At 41.0% G+C, this 18,801-nt stretch overlaps 1 protein-coding gene across 1 annotated transcript in view; it reads left to right on the top strand.

Moving 5' to 3' along the window:
• The window catches only part of TBX4 (T-box transcription factor 4), a 51,735-nt gene extending 44,334 nt beyond the window's left edge, over positions 1-7,401 (top strand). The window contains exons 6-8 of the mRNA XM_073315563.1: positions 4,031-4,119; positions 4,590-4,831; positions 6,776-7,401. Of these exons, the coding sequence (XP_073171664.1) occupies positions 4,031-4,119; positions 4,590-4,831; positions 6,776-7,401 (957 nt within the window). The remainder of the gene's footprint in view (positions 1-4,030; positions 4,120-4,589; positions 4,832-6,775) is intronic.
• The last annotated feature ends 11,400 nt before the right edge of the window (positions 7,402-18,801 follow it).

Below are 18,801 nucleotides of genomic sequence, written 5' to 3'. Positions count from 1 at the left end.
TGCTGGGGGTGCCTGCACATACCCTTTGGGAAGAGATGCATTATGCCCACTTCCAGAGCCCCTGCGTCAGTATTCTGATAAATAATCTGGTGGTAGTTATTTTAAATATCAGTTTTCAGTGGGTGGGAAGAAGAGGACGAGAATACAGTTGTTACTATGTGTTTGGAGGAGCTGAGGGGAAGGGCCTGGAAGAGATGAGGCTAGGCAGGCTGCGTCAGAGAAAGCAACCCGTGAGAATAGTTATTTTCCAAAGGTTGGTGCCTTTCACCTGAGCATGTGGCAAAGATTCCACCACGGTGGCCCATTGTTGCCATAACATTTGAGATGTACATTGGGTTTGATAAAGACAATAGCAGTAAACAGGGTCTCTTCCCCAGGGAGCTGACAACGTTAACCAGCAGAAGGCAAAAACTGAAGGACCAGGCACAAGAACAGTGTGGCTTAAGGAGGGACTTGGAAGGCCACCCCTATGAGCTTCAGGGTGACTAGCAGGAAGAAACAAAGCGTGCACAAAAGCAAGAGAATTGAGAGAGCAGGGGCGGGGAGAGTAAATGAATGTAGAGATTTGTAGGGAAACTTGATGAGGAGACTGAACTTTATTACAAGAGGGAAAAGTTAGGAGACAGCCAGAGAATCCAAGAACATAGATGACGGGAGCAGAAAAATTAAAGGAGGGTGGGAAAAACCCTGATAAGATTCAAGTGTTCTGTGTGGGCGCAGGCAAGAGGAGGAAATATAGAAAGACCAACTAGCAGGTGTGAACTGCAAGCCCTAATGCGAGTGAGGACATCACTGACGAAAGCTTTATAGCCTTGTAATTCACAGTTGTTTAGCATTCAGTCTCTATTGCTTAAATATTTTTATTTCCTTGGTATCATGTTACATGTGATCCACAAGAGAGGAGCTCCTGAGGCCGGGGATGGTGCAGTAAACCTGGAGATGAGCTCTACCTTACTCCTGCTGAAGTCACTGGGAGTTGCGCCATTGACGCAGCAGCAGGCCCAGGCCCTTTACCATTGTTTTATAGGGATGGGTTTCAGTTTTTAAAACACACATTTCTTTGACATGTTTGCTGCCCCCACGTCTTCAGAGCCACTTAAAGTTGGTATTAACCAAAGTGGTTTGAGTGTCATTGCTCCAGGGGCTGCTTCAAATCAGTAGGAAAGTTATTAAAAGCTCTTTCCCATGCAAAGCATCCTTCTTCGCATGACCCGCTAGATGCGGGCGTGCGCACACAAGGCTGCTAGCTGTGTGTTGTATAAGGAGTTTTATTGTTCCTTGAGGAAACATTTAAGGTACTGGCATGAAAGTTACTGCCAGATGACTTTGGGGCAAACTCCTCTCTGCTCAGACTACGGGTAAAATTTTCAAACCCCCGCCCCCCTCCGTGGCAGGTCAACTGATTCACCCTTGCAACAGCAGTATAGGTGTTGGGGCTTGACCTAGAGCCAAGGCTCTGAGCCCTTCCCTGCTCACTGGGTCTCCGAAATCAGTCCAAACATCTACACTACTATTTTTAGCTCTGCACCATAAGGCTAAGGGGTTTTTTTTGTGTGTTCCCCACATTACAATGGTGTAAACCCAGGGAAGGCAATAGCATCATTCCGGGTTTAACAGCTCCAAGGCTGGCTGAGTTTTTTTCATCAAAGCCTTGTTTTCACGAATATCTTCGGCAAATCCAGGTTATGATCATTTTTAATTAAGTTGAAATACAGGGGGGCAGAAGCATGCCTTCATGAACTGAAAAGCCTCCATCTACTTGCGCATGGTTATAGCAACCGGAGCAAAAAACAGCTTGTGTAGAATTTGTAGTGCTCCTGCCTGAAAAAGCTGAACGATGTGGATTGTGGTGGTTTTCTAAAAGTCCATGCAATCACTGTAACTCATAGAGGCGCTGAGCCAAACAACTACCATCAGACACAAGACTGCACAGTGCAACTGCTTCGGTGTACAAGGTTGGCTGTATCACCCGGAGTTTATCATCATCAAGTGTGAGTTTAAGCCTGAATGGGGCCCTGAGGGGTCACCAAGGAAAACGCCAGGTGCTGTAAGAATTAGGTTTGGTGACGCCATAGCTACTGAAACACCATTAGAACAAATTACGTGGGAAGACAGAGCTGGTGGAAGTGCAATCCCTTGAAGTCTTTCACTCAGCTGTCTGGCTTAAAGATAGACTCTAGTGCAGCTACACTCTGCTTGATGCAGAAATTACCAAGTGAACGTTTAAGGCCTGTGTGACGGCAGCGGAGATGACCCTAATGGTCCCTTCTGACCTTCATCTGTGGATGTCTGTGTGCCTTTCCCCAGAGGTGGGCTTGGCCCGGCCCTGTGCTGGGGGAGATGCCCTCTTTCTTCAGCAGTAAAACTGAGTGCCTGATCATTTCTGAGCCTTAAAGATTCCATAGCACTGTTTGCAAAGATAGAGGGAAAGAGTGAGCACCTTTGGTAGCTCTAGTCTGTCTCCATAAACTCTTCCTGATGTAGCTCTTCGTCACTCAGCGGTTGGGTAGCGGTGCTGTGCACTTGTTAGATAGCAGGGTATGTTGCTGCGTATTTGCATAACATGTTGGGTGAAGTGATTTCTGTGTACATACCGTTTATAAAGGAGACACATTAAATAAAGTGATTACTAAGGGCTTAAGGGGATTTAATGGATTTGCTCTGAGTGTTAATGTGAAATTTCCCAGCGTCTGAAGCCCTTCCCGCCATCTCTTCATAAAAAACGTGTTAAAAGAGACTGTAGTTTAGAGACGACCCTGCAGCACAACACTCTTTCCTATGACTTTGCTTGGGTGCGGTTTTAATTTCATGTGTGTGTTTGCGGAGGGTGGGGGGGATGAGAGATGTGGCTTGTTTACTTGTGTTTTTATTGGAGTGGAATATTTTTAAATGAAATTTTACACCAGGCCCCATAACTTCCTCTAGTTTGTGTTTTTTATTTTTTGCAAAATTTTCATGAAGTTATAGAAATGGATCTCAGGCTGAGGGGTTTGGATCACTGTGGTGGACTTAGTCTCTGGAGAAGGCTAGCCTATTTCTGGATAACAGCCACTATAAAGCAGTAGTAATTCTTCTCAGCCATAAGGGAAGTGGCTAGAACAGAGGGGGGCAAACTACGACCTGCGGGCCACATCCAGCCCACAGGACCCTTCCCTCTGGCCCCCAAGCTCCTGCCAGGGAGCGGGGTCAGGACAGGCTTGCAGAGGAGCCAGCCCAACTCCCCGGCACCATGGTGGAGACTAGCCCCTCGCAGTCACAGTTCCCTGAGTACCTGGGCAGCGTGGCTGCAGCTCCGGCCGGGCAGCACGGTTATAGCGCGGCCAGACTGGGTGCCCAGGGCAGCAAGGTCAGGGGGAGGTCGGGGACGGTCAAGAGGCCTGGGCCCTGCTGCCGGGGACAGGGGCAGAGCAAGCCAGGGCCCCCGTCCACCTCCAGCATGCTTGGTCTCTGTCCCCAGCAGCCAAACCCAGACAGGGAGCGAGCCCTGCCCGACTGCCAGGGAGAGCAGCCAAACGAGCAGGGAAAGGACTGAGCCCTCCTTTCCCCCACCCCACAGGTAATGTGGGGTGGGGAGAGCAGGGAGGGTTGGATAGTCAGGGGGTGTGGAACAGGGGAGATTGGATAGGGGTGGGAGTCCTGGGGGTGGTCAGGGAGTGGGGAGCAGGGGGGATGGTCACTGAATAAAAACAGTCAGTCCTAACTGAGGTCAGGTGCTAACTGTGCCCTAATCTCAAGCCCAAACTATCTGCCTTCAACCCTGGGGAAGGGGGGTGGGGAGAAAGGCCTTTGGGGAAAGTTCAGCTCCAGAACCAAACTTTGCAGCTCAGGCCCCTCTAACTTTCAACTAATCCAGCCTCTTCTGCCATAGCATCTTTAGGTGACTGAAGCGGTGCAGGAAATAGCCACTGAACGCCACTGGATGCTGCTTTTTTACACGTATCTTTTCAGATCTACAAACCTAGTCCCACAACCATACATGTGGTTCTGATACACTATTAACTGACTCCTTTTTTGTTTCATTCTTTTAAAGATAACCCAGCTGAAAATTGAAAACAACCCATTTGCCAAGGGATTCCGGGGAAGTGATGACAGTGATTTGCGTGTGGCCCGGCTACAAAGGTGTGGATAAAAAGAGCAATGAGATGGCAGCTGTTTAGAATACAGTATATGGTTCTAACAGCTGCAGCCAGAGAGCTTTGATGCAATGTGTCTGTATGTATTCAATGCAGTATGTGTTTGCATTCAGTGGGATTTGTGTGTGTGTTCCAATCCAATAATATATGGTAACAGGACTTTGGGAGAGCAAATGTGGGCTTATGATTAGGAGCAAGGGGCTCCAGGGTTCTAAGCCTAACTCAGCCGCCCATTTGCACAATTCTCAACTTTTCTGTGGCTCAAGCTGTGATACAGTTGTTATAATACTCACCTACCACCACAGAGTGGTTGTGAAACTCAGTTAATTCTTTTTTTTAAGTAAAGTGCCTTGAAATCCTTGGCTGCAAGGTGCTATCGGAATGCTAAAGTAGTAGCGTTTTGTCCTGCAAGGGCTGACTGCTGTCTAACTAGTAAATAACTTTTCTCTCCTGCAGCAAAGAATATCCAGTGATTTCCAAAAGCATCATGAGGCAGAGGTTGGTTTCCACTCATGGCCAGCTTTCAACAAAAACAGATGTCAACCCACTCCATGGGAATCACCAGACCCTTCAGCATTATCAATATGAGAATGGTGCTCACATGCCGTTTGCTGCTTCGGATACTCAAGATCTACCACTCAACACCTTCACAGCACAGAGAGATTCAGGGCTCTTTTATCACTGCCTGAAAAGAAGAGGTAACAGACCTTTACAGATCTTCCTCCATATACTTGGCACCTTTTCCTGTCTCTCCAGGGCCAGGAGAGCTGTGCTGGTCTATTGCAAAGCACTTCTGATTGGATAGTATTTTGAGCACAATCCTTCAAGGTGCGCTGCACCTGCTGCCTTCATTGCAAGTTATGAATGCTCAGTGGTTTGCCAGAATATTCAGGCCCTGAAAACAATGTTAAGATGCTAAGGGAAGTGATATTTTGGAAGTCTACATTCATGATGCAATTTTTTAATGTAGGAAATTCAAGTACTAAATTATCGGAGCTCAAAATATAGCCTACAAGCAAATCCATTTATACTCTAAATCTGTGCCATTTGTCTATGCACTTTAAATGTGTTCAATGAAGTGCACCAATTTTATAAGAAAGGAGACTCTAGAAACAACTCTTATGACACACTAGAGGCTCAACTCTACCACCTTTACTCACACTGAGTAGTACGTGTGAATAGTCTCACTGAAACAAACCCAGTACTCCTCATGGAATAAAGTTCAGGTCATCAGAAAGGTGACAGGATTTTGCCATCAGTGATTTATTATGTATCATGTCTATAGTGCCACAGTGGTTATGGTGCTTTACAAACTCACATTTGCCACCTTGAAGAGCAGGTGAAGGGCCTGATCCAAAGCCCACTGGAATCAGTGCAAGTCTTTCTGCTGATTCCAGAGGGCTGGAGATTAGCTCTAAGTCCTGATCCTGCAAACGCTATTGAGAGTAGTGCTTATTACTCTACTTACTGTAGTCCAAAAAAAAAAAAAAAGACAGACTCAGGCCCTAAAATAGAGCAAGCAAGCAAAGCGGATCATCATGGCATGTGTCTAAAGGACTGAGAGTATGTTGGTAAATTAAACAACAGTTACATATGTCTATTTATATTCTTAATCAGAAAGTTTATTCAACTGAGGCCTGATCCTGAAATGGGCTGAGCTCCTCCAACTGCCATTGAGATTACTGGGAGTTAGTTGTAAGTGCTCGGCACTTTTCAGAATCAAGCCTTTAGTAAGTTTGTTAATGGTGGTCTATTTTTGATTACAGGAGCTAGCTGTAGACATTTTCTTTGCCTGCTGAGCCAGCTTTTAAATGTAACCAGCCTTTAAGTACACACTGCTCCCTTCAGACCAGTATCAGATGGGATCATGTCAGATTCTTTTGTTTTTAAGCTAAATGGAAGGGCTTTGCAGAGAAAAATCCTTATACTACCATGTCTCATTTGCTGCTAATTAATCTCAGCCTTGGTGAAAAGTTAAAGACACAGGTAATAAGAACTGCAATGCAAAACTTTAATATCTGCTGGGAGAGTTGCTGCTTCTCCTACAGTAAATAATAGTTCCTAATGATAGAATGCTGGTAAACCACATACGCAGCACTCAAAGTCCATTGAAAGGAGACAGCTTCTCCAGCACATAGCAGAAATCCTTACCAGAGCACTCTCCCTTGGTTTTATCTTGAAATATTTCTGCAGCCCTTGTCATGAATACCTGGTAAATGTATAGTAATTTTTGTGAGGACAGGAAGAAAGGTTGCGATAAGACATTTTAAAAGACTTCTTGAATTTGTCAGAAGAGTCGTGGTCCTCAGTTATCTGGATGAATGAAAAGTAATCTCTAGCTGTAAAAGTAGTAGCCCAGGTCATTTATTTAAGCTGATAAACGTAGCCAAAAAATGCTTTAAGGCTGATTGGATTAGACTAAATTAACAGTGTAATGCCTTTTTAATATTAAATATTGTTTTTCAAAATGAAGTAGCTTAACTGGATTAGCCTGAATAACAATGCAAGTAACCCAGTAAAATGATTGTAAGATTCACATACTTTTAAGGAGAATCCATAAGCTTTCCGAGGGCTTGACAATGTAATGTTAAATGCTGTTACACAGGCACCCTTTCCCTAAATGCTTATTTCTTTGTTCACAGAAAGTGCTCGGCATTTAGACCTGCCCTGCAAACGCTCCTATCTGGAAGCCTCCTCTTCTGTAGGAGAAGATCATTATTTTCGTTCGCCACCTCCATATGACCAGCAAATGTTAAGCCCTTCCTATTGCAGTGAGGTGACACCTAGGGAAGCTTGTATGTACTCAGGTTCTGGGGCTGAAATTGCAGGTGTCTCAACAGTCGATGACTTGCCACCTCCTCCCCCTCCCCCTTTGAGCTGCAATATGTGGACTTCTGTTGCACCTTACACCAGCTACAGTGTTCAGACAATGGAAACTGTGCCTTATCAGCCTTTCCCTGCTCATTTTACTACCACCACCATGATGCCAAGACTCCCCTCTATCACAAGTCAAAGCTCACAACCACCAGGTAATAGTCCCTTCAGTGTCTACAATCAACTGTCACAGTCTCAGGTTCGGGAGCGAGTTCCTCCCTCATCCTTCCCGAGGGAAAGAGTGCACCCATCTGTTTGCGAGAGGAAGCCCCCATCTCCGCACTTAAACACAGCAAACGAATTTCTGTACTCACAAAGCTTTTCACTCTCGAGGGAATCTTCATTACCATACCATTCAGGAATGGGGACTGTGGAAAACTGGACTGATGGATGATTCTAAGGAACAAAACAGCTAGTTTTACTGCTCCTGAACAATGTTACTTCAGTGTTAATTCCTGTGGGTAACTTGCACTTCAGTGAAACCTACACACATGTACATTTCCAAAGGGGGTGTGTGTGTGTGTGTGTGAGAGTGTGTGTGTATGAGGCATTTGTATCTTTACACACATACAATTCAATGGAAATAACAATTCTGTACAAAGTAACTCTCGGATCAATGGCCTGGATTCACCAATCTTTTCTAAATTAATTCAGTCCTACTGGCCCCTAAGAACCATCCGAATGACTAAAATGTGATGGCTGGTCCTTTTTCTTTGTTTAAAACAGCAGATTTTGGGGGAAATTATTACCCTTTAATTGTTATGGCTCTATGACTTCATGAGCCACAAAAACTAAGACAAAAGAGCATATAGTCCAACGTCTGTAAGTCAGAGCTCTTTTCATCTAGGATTGTTTCTTTTTCTATCCTCAGCAGTGGATAAGCATTATCAGCCAGTTTATAGCCAGGCAAGCAGAATCTCAGTGAAGTGACTTGCCCATGTCATCTGATGCCTGGTTCCGTTTCTCCCAGACACTGCACCATACTGATTCCTTGCAGTATAATGGCTTGAGATTTGTCCTGTCTAGTTTTAAATGGCTCTAGAAATGGGGGATACTATTTCACAGTGTAATAGGCCCTAAATACACATTTTCTTTGCACTGAACTGAAGGGAGTTGTTTCAAGGATGATGGAGACAGTGGACCAATTTTTTTTTCCCAACACTTAGTGTCTTTTTTAATTAAAGTTGTCAGATTTTGCAATGGACAAAAGTATCAGTGGAGGTGTGAAAAGCTGTGACCAATATATTTGTTGCTAATATTTTTACGGTGGAATTATTTCCAGATGACAAATAGAAGGATACCGCCTTCAATGATCAAAGGCCTGCAAGAATTCATCCATCCATTCATCTAAACGAACAAAAACCCAGCCATTATGAGAAATGGACACTTAGGGGGGAAATTCTGCATTCTTTATTAAACAAAACTCCCACTAATTGCAATTGAATAGTTTTGTTGGGAAGGAATTGCATCTTCCTCTATGTATATAGAAAGAAAAGGAGTACTTGTGGCACCTTAGAGACCAACTCTGAAACCTGTCATTATGCAAGGCACTGAATTTAGCCGTATGGAGTAGAAATCTATCAACTTCATGAAAAAACTCGTTAAATTTGTTCGTCTCTAAGGTGCCACAAGTACTCCTTTTCTTTTTGCGAATACGGATTAACACGGCTGCTACTCTGAAACCTATGTACATAGAGCACATTAATTCTCCAGTCCAATGCAGGACCACCAGCTGTTACTGTAGAACAAATAGAAGGATACATAGAAATAATAGTGGGAGTTTGGTTCAATTAAACAGTACAGAATTTGGCCTTTAGCCATTAATAATTTTGTCCTGTTTGCCAAGCAGTCAATGAATAGGTGGAGGGCAAAAAAATATATATATAAAAAATTGAAGTCATTTCTGCTCTTTGCTGAATCCATTCCAATGAGGAGAGATTGATGAAGATGATGTTTAAGCTAGACAAGCCCAAGGGCACTGAAGTGAAGGTTATTTTTAGCCAGGACATTCATATCCCATTCAAGAGACAGTATGTGTGGACTTTGTAATCAGATTTGGGAAATCACTACAATTTTTGCATGCTGAATAGCTATTTATATATATATATATATATATATTAAAAAAATATATATCACAAATGCAGGCCACCTGTCCAATTCAGCTTTGCTTTTTACAAATGAAATACTTAATAAAAATGAATGTTGCGAGGGGTTTTTTTTTTTTTTGAAAGACATCTATTTAAGATTTTTTTAATTACACACTTGCTGTAAAAACTAAGAATTCGTTAGACAAAAGACATATATAACACAGATGAAACCACATTAGATACAGGTGGTGTGGAATTTTTAAATGTTTTGTTACATAGCATGGACATTTAATTTTACATATCAGAACATAAAGCCATTTTATTACTATAAACTGTCTCTGGGTGCATTTCAATAATTGGTATAAAATGTGCTGTGGTAAGTCATTGGACATCTGATCTTTCCCTCTGTCGTAATATAAATCTTACTCTTTCCCAGGCTGCATACTTGACCTTTACCAGCTCTCAGCCTCTCAGTAATATTTTAAATGCCTATTTCAAGGTTTTTTGTCATTTTTTTTTAAATTGAGACACTCAAGCTCTAGAAACAAAGAGTTGACAGTGATAGACCATGCTGCAAAGCACTCATGTTGAGGAGGAGAAGAATCCTTACCCTACATGCAAAATGAAAGCACCAAAATGGTGTATCTTTACATGTCTGAAGGGCATTTATAATTAAAAGCAACATCCCAAGACTTAAGGGGGAAAACGGTAACGGAGGTGTCACTGGACAGAGGCTGAAGTGTACATTTTCATTTGTCATAGTGACACTGAGTCAACACTAGAAGAGACTGGTGCTGCAACCACTTCCTAAAATTTATGGGGCCCAGGAGCCTACAGTCCCGGTGACCAGCTACTCTGGATTCTTTTGCCTGTTTTACAAATATATTATATATATATAAATATATAAATAATCCCCTTTTCTTTTGGTAGGAATAGTACCCCTTCCCCTGAACAGTTGTCCTTTCCATTTTAAAACCAGTTACATTCAATGCACTGTGGCTTGTTTCAAGGGATTTGCATACATAGCCCTATCAGTGTGCTACTCTGCTGGGGAATGGGGTACAAGATTAACCTAAGGTTGAAAAGTCCTGCAATATTTGAAAGATGAGCACAATGTGGAAGTAATGCTTTCAGACTTCTTGTGTAGGGGCTTCCATTAAAGCAAACATTGAGAGGGGTTGGGAAAAAGCTGGATATGTCTGTTTTCCATTGAGACATTAAGAACCTATGCATAACTCCCATTACCATCAGTGGAAGTACATTTTTGTAAAGGTTGGGGTCCAAATGTGACACTGAAGCAAGTTGGGCTGAGCTCCGCTGCCTTGAATAGTACTTATGCCAACTCTGAATTTGGCCCTCACTCTAAATACATTAGTCTTACTTACTTAGTCTACAGATTAATACAAACACCAGAAATTAAACAAGCTAAAATTAATTCATGCCAAAAAAACCACTAGTCTGGGATCACTGGCAGCTCACATACTTGACAGAGGCCTGAAGCTGGAATAACTGGGTGTTTTTGGCATATACACACAATGTTTTTTTCCAGGCTCAAATGCCTCTCTACAGTTTGGAATATTTGGGCCTCTCTGTCTTAATTTATGATGTCATTAAATAATTCTTTTTGCAGCTTGTATAGGAAAAAATATTTCTTTTGAAGACGAAAACTCCCCTGGTGGGATGGTTAGAGTGGAACATTCCATTAGGAGAAAAAGTCATCTCTTCATTAGCCAGTCGAGATTCCCCACTGGTCTTTGAACAGCTTGAGATGACAATTTTAGAAAATAAGGGCCTGATCCAGGGAAGTGCTCAGTACCTCCTATAACATGCTGAATTAGTTTGAATGCCCAGTGGGAAGAAAGTACTCAGACTTTGCTGGATGGAGCTCTAAGAGTGCTTGAAGATTTCAGGGAAATCGCAACCTGGCCAACTTGCTGGTGAAGAAAGTAAGGATTTAAAATTTATCTCCCCTCAACAAGCTACAGTGTCACTTTATTAAAAAGGGGGAACATTGGGAACCCTAAGACAAAGGGTCCCATTCAATAAAGAATGTATATTAATCTTAGTAACAGGTTTCAGAGTAACAGCCATGTTAGTCTGTATTCGCAAAAAGAAAAGGAGTACTTGTGGCACCTTAGAGACTAACCAATTTATTAGTCTCTAAGGTGCCACAAGTACTCCTTTTCTTTAATCTTAGTAAGACACTCTCATGAATGAGTCAGGAGCCATTGTCTCTCTCTTAGAAAGAACAATTTTAGAATCAAGATGTGGAGTCAGATAAGAATTAAATGGGAGTCTAAAACCCACCTTTCTGACTGCTTTAGGGATCGCCTCTCATGCTTAGTGGTGGATTTTGCATCCTAGTTCTGCTTTTTGTTTTAAGATTGTAAGCAAATAGCCAGCTATAAGAGGAGTACTAGGTAAGTGGAAAGGGACTGAAGTGACTAAGAAGTGGGAACTATAAAGGGTCAGCATAATCTGGTTGCCATTTATCTTCAGCCTCAGGGATTGTATACCTAGAGAATTGCACTCATTTAACTTGAAGTGTGATTTTTAAACTGTTTTATTTAGTTAAATTAATGCAAAAGCCTGACACTATTATTGTGATTTAAACCAGGCTTATTTTGGTTTAGTTTAAGTCAATTAGGAAGCCGTTTAAGATAAACCAAATAACCCACTCAAATCAAAACAAGTATCCACTAGAGCTGATAGTGACAAAAGTTGACAACAATGAAATCTTTTTTCTAAAAATCGATCTACAAAAACAGCATTTTAAAAAACTGTTCAGCAATGACAATATTTCAATTTTTAGCTAAAAACTGATTTGGCAAAAAGCCTGAAACATTTAATCAAAAAATAGACATTTCCCCCAAAAATTTCCATTTTGAAAAAAAAAGTATTTTTTGTCAAAACATTTTGAATGAAAGAATTTGACCAGCTGTAGTGACCATATAGGAGTATGCACTGTCTTAACTAAACTGGTTTAATTAAACCAATCCAAGATTGTGTGTAGACAAAGCCTTAGACACTGCTCTTGTGGAGTTAAAGAAGCCTTGGACAAAACTCTTCATAGAGAACAACAGGCAAAGAACAACAAGTTTTTTGGTGTATATGATATTCCAAACAAAAATAAATTCTACTTACATTAATGGAGTCCATTGCCAGAAGGGACCACTGTGATCATCCTATCTGTCTTCCAGTTCAAGACTGGCCATAGTTCCTTTTGAACGAGAGCGTATCTGAAAGAAAAAAAAGTTTAAAAGTTCATTTAAAAGTTGCCATTGACACAGAATCTACCTTGTCCCTTAGTTAATTGTTCCAAGGTTTAGTCGCTTAAAAATGTACATCTTATTTCCAGTCTGAATGTGTCTAGCTTCAACTTGCAGCCAGAGAGTATCCCGCCTTTAAGCGCTTGGCAGATATAAAAGCCTTAGGGCCCAGTCTTTCTTCCATTGAAGTCAATGGGAAAGCTCCCATAGACTTCATTTTTATGTTCATGCCATACTGGAGAGCCTGATCAACAAGTCCAAGCCTATATCTTTCATGGAGGCAGTAGCCCTTGGATGCGCAGTAGGACATTGACATGCAAGGCACAGGGTATAAGGCCTTGGATGAACGGCAAAACCACACATTGTAATGTATAATTACAGGTAACTCATTTTCATTGCATCTGTCTTTTTGCTAATGGGGTTTACACACACAGCAAAACCCTGAACTTAACTCATTTTACTGCATATAAATAAAAATAATAGAAGTGCACAAGGCACAAAAAAGAGTAGTCTCAAGCCTTGATAAAAATATTACAACTCATGGAGAACACCTAGAATAAATCTGAGAACATCTCAAGCAACTTATTTCAGCCTGAAAATATAGAGCAGATCTCCACAAGACATAAGGAATCAATCAGGAGACATCCTGGAAAGGTGATGAACTTGCACTGTGTATCTAAAGTAATGTGAACCAGTCAGCATGGAATGGTAAAGGTGACAGCTACTAAGCAACTAGATACAGAGGAAAATGGAAGTGGGGATTGGTAATCAATTCAATTTAAACAGGAGACCAACGTACCACAGTGTCTGTCTTAGCTGATTAGACATCTTTGTCCAAGGCTTCCTCACCAGAGCTATCAAAGGTCAGGAAGTTAAAAAGTATCAGTGCCGCAGCCCAGAGATTCTGTTTTATATGCATCACCATTCTTCCTTCCTGTCCTTTTAAAAAGCAACCAGTTTGAAGAGTAGATAGATTCCCCCTCCCCACCTGCCCAACCATTTATCATTATGAAAGAAAGTAGACCAGTTAGAAGCAGGAAAAACGTCCACTGAGATTTCTGTACAGTATCACTAAAGAGGACCAGATTTACATTTTACAGTTAAAACAAAGCACATGATAGTTACAAAAAACCTTTGAGTGAGTTGTAGTTTTTCTACGTTTCTCCCTTTGTAATGTGAAGGGGGGGGGGATTAACCATAGACATTTCCTAAGCATTTTAAGAGTCAGAAGCAGTCAGTGAAAGCAGAGTACGCAATTGTATGTGTTTAAAAAAAAGGGGGGGGGGGACGGGGCAAACCCTAGTTATCCTGTATCTGTACCTATTATGCCAGAGTCTCTGTAAGGCAGTGGAACCAATGTGTTTCCACTGCTCAGGAAAGGGGAGAGAATTCCCAACCACTGCACAGAGGATCCACACACCATGGATCTGTGCTCTGGAGTATTTAGGGGAGGGGCAGGTGAGGATAACTGGCTGTTCTCCCCAGCTGTGGAGTGGAGACACAGAAGCAGCAGAGGCTGCTGCAATGTGGCCCTGGAGTGGCTCTGCAATCTGGGAAACAGAGGGAGCTTTTCCCCCCGCCTCCTTGCACCAGGGGAGCTATCCTAAGCATGGTCAGTTGTGTAGGTTGTAGAGTGGGGCTAGGATTTGACTTAAATCTGTTTAGAAAAAACAGAGATGTTTGGTGCACACAACAAATGGTAAGGAACGTTTAATGATCATGGAAGAGTGTACTGTACTGTCTCTTTAAGTGGGAAAAATTTGAATCTTCTGCAGCTCCATGTACTAGAGAGGAAGCTGGAAGTGTGAAATAAAGAACCTAGAGATGGCTGCCAGCATGAGTGCTATGCAGTACATGAATATCCTCGAGTCCAAAGATTCCCTGTGGGATGAGCATTCACTTAAGAGTGTAGTTATCCTACATATCGTATCCCATCCCTCTGTGGTCCTGTGTAGACTAGGATTTAAAGGTGTGATCTTGGCCCATGTTAACCAATACATCTAGTCCAGCAGAGACAAGACACACCGACTTTTTAACATGTACTAAACTGACTGAGTTAAAGCCTATGGGGAGCTCTCTTTAAATCATAGTTTAGACCAGGCCTGTAAGGAAACAAGTAATGTGTACCCGGCTGTTTGTGTGCATCTGACCTGTGGCTTCAGAGAGAGCGAGTGGGATGATCCAGCAGTCTAAGCAGAAGACTGGGATTCAGGAACTTCTGAGCACTGACCTAACAGGGATCCCTTCTGTGGCCTTCAGGAAGTCATTTAAGGTCTGCCGTATGTTCCTCATCTGTGAAACGGAAATCATACCGTCATGCCTGCTTCAGAGATGTGAGTGAGGATTGTTTGAAGACGAAAAGTGATATCAGGACCACTGGCAGGAGAGTCATCTGTTTAAAACAAAATCAAGGAAAATATAGGCAATGAATTAGGAGGAAAATGACAGGGAACAAGCTAGAATGGAAAAGAAAAAACTTGTCAAGCATCAAATGGAACTATACACAGTAAGTAAAGTGAAAAGCGTGTGCTTAAGTCTTTGCAGGATCAGGGACCTAGTTTGCTCTGTTGTGTTCACACATTGCAAGGGTCTTCAAGCACCAGGTGGTCTTATGAACCCCATTCTACATGAGACAATACCTACTGTGGGTCCAGCACTGACAGTTCCGGGCTGCCCTCCAAATTTCCTTCTTTTAACCCTTAGTGGTCTTTTAACATGTAATGAACTATGGATGACATATCTTACAAAGCACAGAAGTTAACTACAGGCCCAATCATTGCTACTGGATCATTTAAAAGCATAGGCCTCTGAAAATGTGAAGTAACTGTAATCCTAGTTGAAAACACAACTTTCCTCCTGGTCTCCTTTGTTACCCGATTAGCCAATTCTCAGTTGCTATTTTAAAGATAAACAGCCAAACCCTAGTCCCACTGAAGTTAATGAAAAACTCCAACTGGTTTCAAAGGGAACAGGACTTGGTCCACAATGTATTTTCCATGTCTCTTTCCTGCAAGACTAATATTATAATGGTTTCATTTTGCTATTACATGTTGGGCATATGTTCCATTTGGGGGTTATATCATCCCTACTGCTGCCTTTTACTGCAGTTTGAGATTCCTTTTGTTTTGAAATGTTGCCTTGTATTGTTTTTTTCCACAGTAAAACAGTTGGAGTTCGTGTCTTGTTCAGTTTCCTTACTGATAGATGCTGGAATTGCAGAACTCAAATTAACCAAGATTTTTACTAACAAACTCTAGCTGAATTGCATGTCAGCGGACAGAGTTCTATACATGAGACTTGGATAATCATTAGGATTATGGAAAAATGGTTTTTGTTGTCCTATGACTATCTCCATCTCTGACTGATCCTTTTCCTGTGTCTGGCCTAACTAACAGCTAATGCCAGCCAGTTGTACTATCATTGATACTCATGTATTATAGATATTTTCAATAAATGTTTAGAAGTGCAGGCAACTATGGTAAAATACTAAGAAAGATTTGGGGAGATGTTCCTTAATTTATTCTCTTGTTCAAATGCCTTGGTAATGTTTAATTGCTATAAAAAGTTGTAGCCCTCTTGCCTTTATACCAAAATATAACCTTGTTTTATTTGCTAGACCAGCCCTGACACTAGCAAGATGGTATCATGGCATATCATTTTACAGACAAAGATATTTCACTTCCATATCTTTCATTTAGTAGGCAGCATATTTAATTATATAAGAAAGGTGACAGCAAGGATGGGCCATTCTGACTGACTACAGTTGACCGACACCAGGGATGGATTGGGCTCAAGACATAAAAACGCAAGTTTAGCAATTAAAAAGAAATGGTTGGGTTTCTTTTTTATAGTATTCAATCATCTTGCCTTCAGAATACACATGCCTGGTCAGTAAAATCCCAAAATAAAGGTCTAAAGTGTTGAACGTTTCATATGCAGAATAACCAGTGGTGGTTAATTACAAGTGTAAGTGATGCCATGTATTTCTTACCTGGAGAAGGAACCCATTCTCTTTAGAGAAGCTGATTTATTCAAGACATGCTGAGTATTTGCCTGCTGGCTGTAACTTCTAATACCATTAATTGTGCTGCTTCTTGTGTAATCTAAACAGTTGAATATTGTTAATTTTTGTTTTAAACTCCTTGTTTCGGTCACAGCATTTGTTTGTTTTCCTTCCAGTAATGGTTTTGAATGTTATAAGCTCTTCATTCCTGATAGATTCCTTTTTTAATTTACTTGCTCTCTTCTTTTCTGAAACGAAGGTTTGCGGTTTCTTCTACGCACTATGGGCTTCTCACTCTCCCAACTTTTTGTGCTTCACCAGCATGCCAGATGCCAACTTTCAAACAGATATTTTGAAACCCAAACTTGGATTGGTGCATTTCTCTTTTTGTGAGTCTTTCTAGCTCCCCTGGAAAAGCTTCAGCCTTACTCAAGGCCCAAAGACAGCCAGATTCATGCTATCTGAATTTACTCAAAACATTCAAGTGAATACCCTGCCTGATTCCAAGATACAAGCCCCAGTAGATCTTGTTCACGCACACAGCTGCCAGCAGGATTTTGGAAAGAACAGCATAATCTAAAAATCTTCATTTTTTTTTAAATTAGCACAAAGTTCTGTCTAAGTGGTGCCTTTTTGGAGAAAATGAACCATCATTATTCATTAATCTCTATTGAGTTTAAACTCTCATTTATGTGGAGCTTTTGCTAATTTATAAAGGATGAGATTCAACCTTTCTGTAGGAAACATGCTTTTTAGAAATGTGTGGGGGCGGAAACCCTACACAATTTTGTGATGTTGAGACATGATTTAGAATCATCACCTTCCTTATCGTTCTCATCCTTATGCCTGAATCCTCAGTTTTGGATTAAGTCAATTTCCTGAGTGCACGTGAAAGCCTGTGGCTGTAGCCTGGAACAATCCTACCTCAGTGCTTCTCTTATGTTGTTGATCCTTTAATTTCCTCCAGCCGACTCCTGCAGGGGACTAGTTCTAAGTTTTATGCTAGTCTTTTGGACTAATCATTTACAACGGACTCAGAAAAAACTGCCCTATACATACTGCGACTGCTTTGGATATAAGGGTTACTAATTGGGATGTACTCCTAGCCAAATAGCAACACTTTAACAGCAAATTCATTGGACCCTAAAAATTCTGCCCAAATCTTTACAACCAGAGCAATTATTGATAAACTTAGAATCTTATCCAGAAATTAAGGTTTCCATCTATGAAATTCTTCCTTAGCGTAATTGTTCACACCTTTAAAAAAAAGTGTGCCAGAAGCATATCATACCATGTCATTTAATAAAAGACACTGTAACTTAAAAGACCAAGTTTCATCTTCTATTTTGACTGGTTACTAAATTACACATGGACTTCGATCACCTGACCCAATTCTATATGTTAAATATAAGAGAACCTGAATGTAATATGGCTTTTAGTTATTAAAAAAGTAGGAAGCACACTGAACCGGAAGTTTAAAACATTTATTTTGTTGCTGATTATTAAATACTGACAAACACAAAGTAAGAATTACAACATGAAAGTTATGTTAATTAATTTCTTCAAGAGTCTTAAAGTTAATAAGTCGGAAAATGGACACACGAACTGCAAGGTTACTACATAACAAAAACAATGTTTATGCAACACTACATTTGTGATAAAAGCTGATAAAACCTATGAAATTCAAAGTGAAAGCTGATAATCCAAGGCTCTTTCCTTAAAGCACTTTTGCATTACCTTCTTCCACAGCCTTAACATACTTAAATGTACTTTTTTGGGTTCAACTTTCTTATTACTATTATTTATAAAAATACTTATTTGGAGGCAATAAACAAAATACAGCTTTACAGAATATTCTTGCATCATAGTCATTATCTAAACATAAATATTGTGGTCATTTTTTATATATTGAAAAATTTAAATATTATGGATTCATTGTTTTCCAGATCTTTTTCTTTTTAAATAGCAGAGACTTTTTGAACTGTGCCAACTGGGGTTATATTTACAACAATAACTGTGGCACGAATGGGAAGTTATAGCCATACTTCCATATTTGCAAGCATTAATAGTTGCTGAAAATTGCTCCTAGAAAGCTTTGTTATACTGAATGGGTGGATTTGTACAAATGAATGATCTATTTTTCACAGCAGCTTGTTTGCAGACTATTGTTAAAACTTAAAATCAATGTTTGTACATGGCTTTGAGGGAAAGTAAAGTCACACTACGCTTGCTGGAACAGAAATAGGCTCTGCTCCTATTCCTGGCTGCGCCTGCTGGACTGACTGTTATCCTCACGCATTCACTGGAAGTAAAAGCTAGTGATTTAACTGTTTCACATAGTCATGATAAAAATCTGGGATTCAATTAACAATGTTTTTTGGGCATAATAAACCAAAAGTCTTTTAAAACACCATAACAAACAGGGAGAGGGAGAT

This window comes from Lepidochelys kempii, chromosome 17 (assembly GCF_965140265.1).
Source record: "Lepidochelys kempii isolate rLepKem1 chromosome 17, rLepKem1.hap2, whole genome shotgun sequence".
Classification (NCBI taxonomy): domain Eukaryota; kingdom Metazoa; phylum Chordata; order Testudines; family Cheloniidae; genus Lepidochelys; species Lepidochelys kempii.
This window is presented reverse-complemented; position numbering and strand designations above follow the sequence as displayed.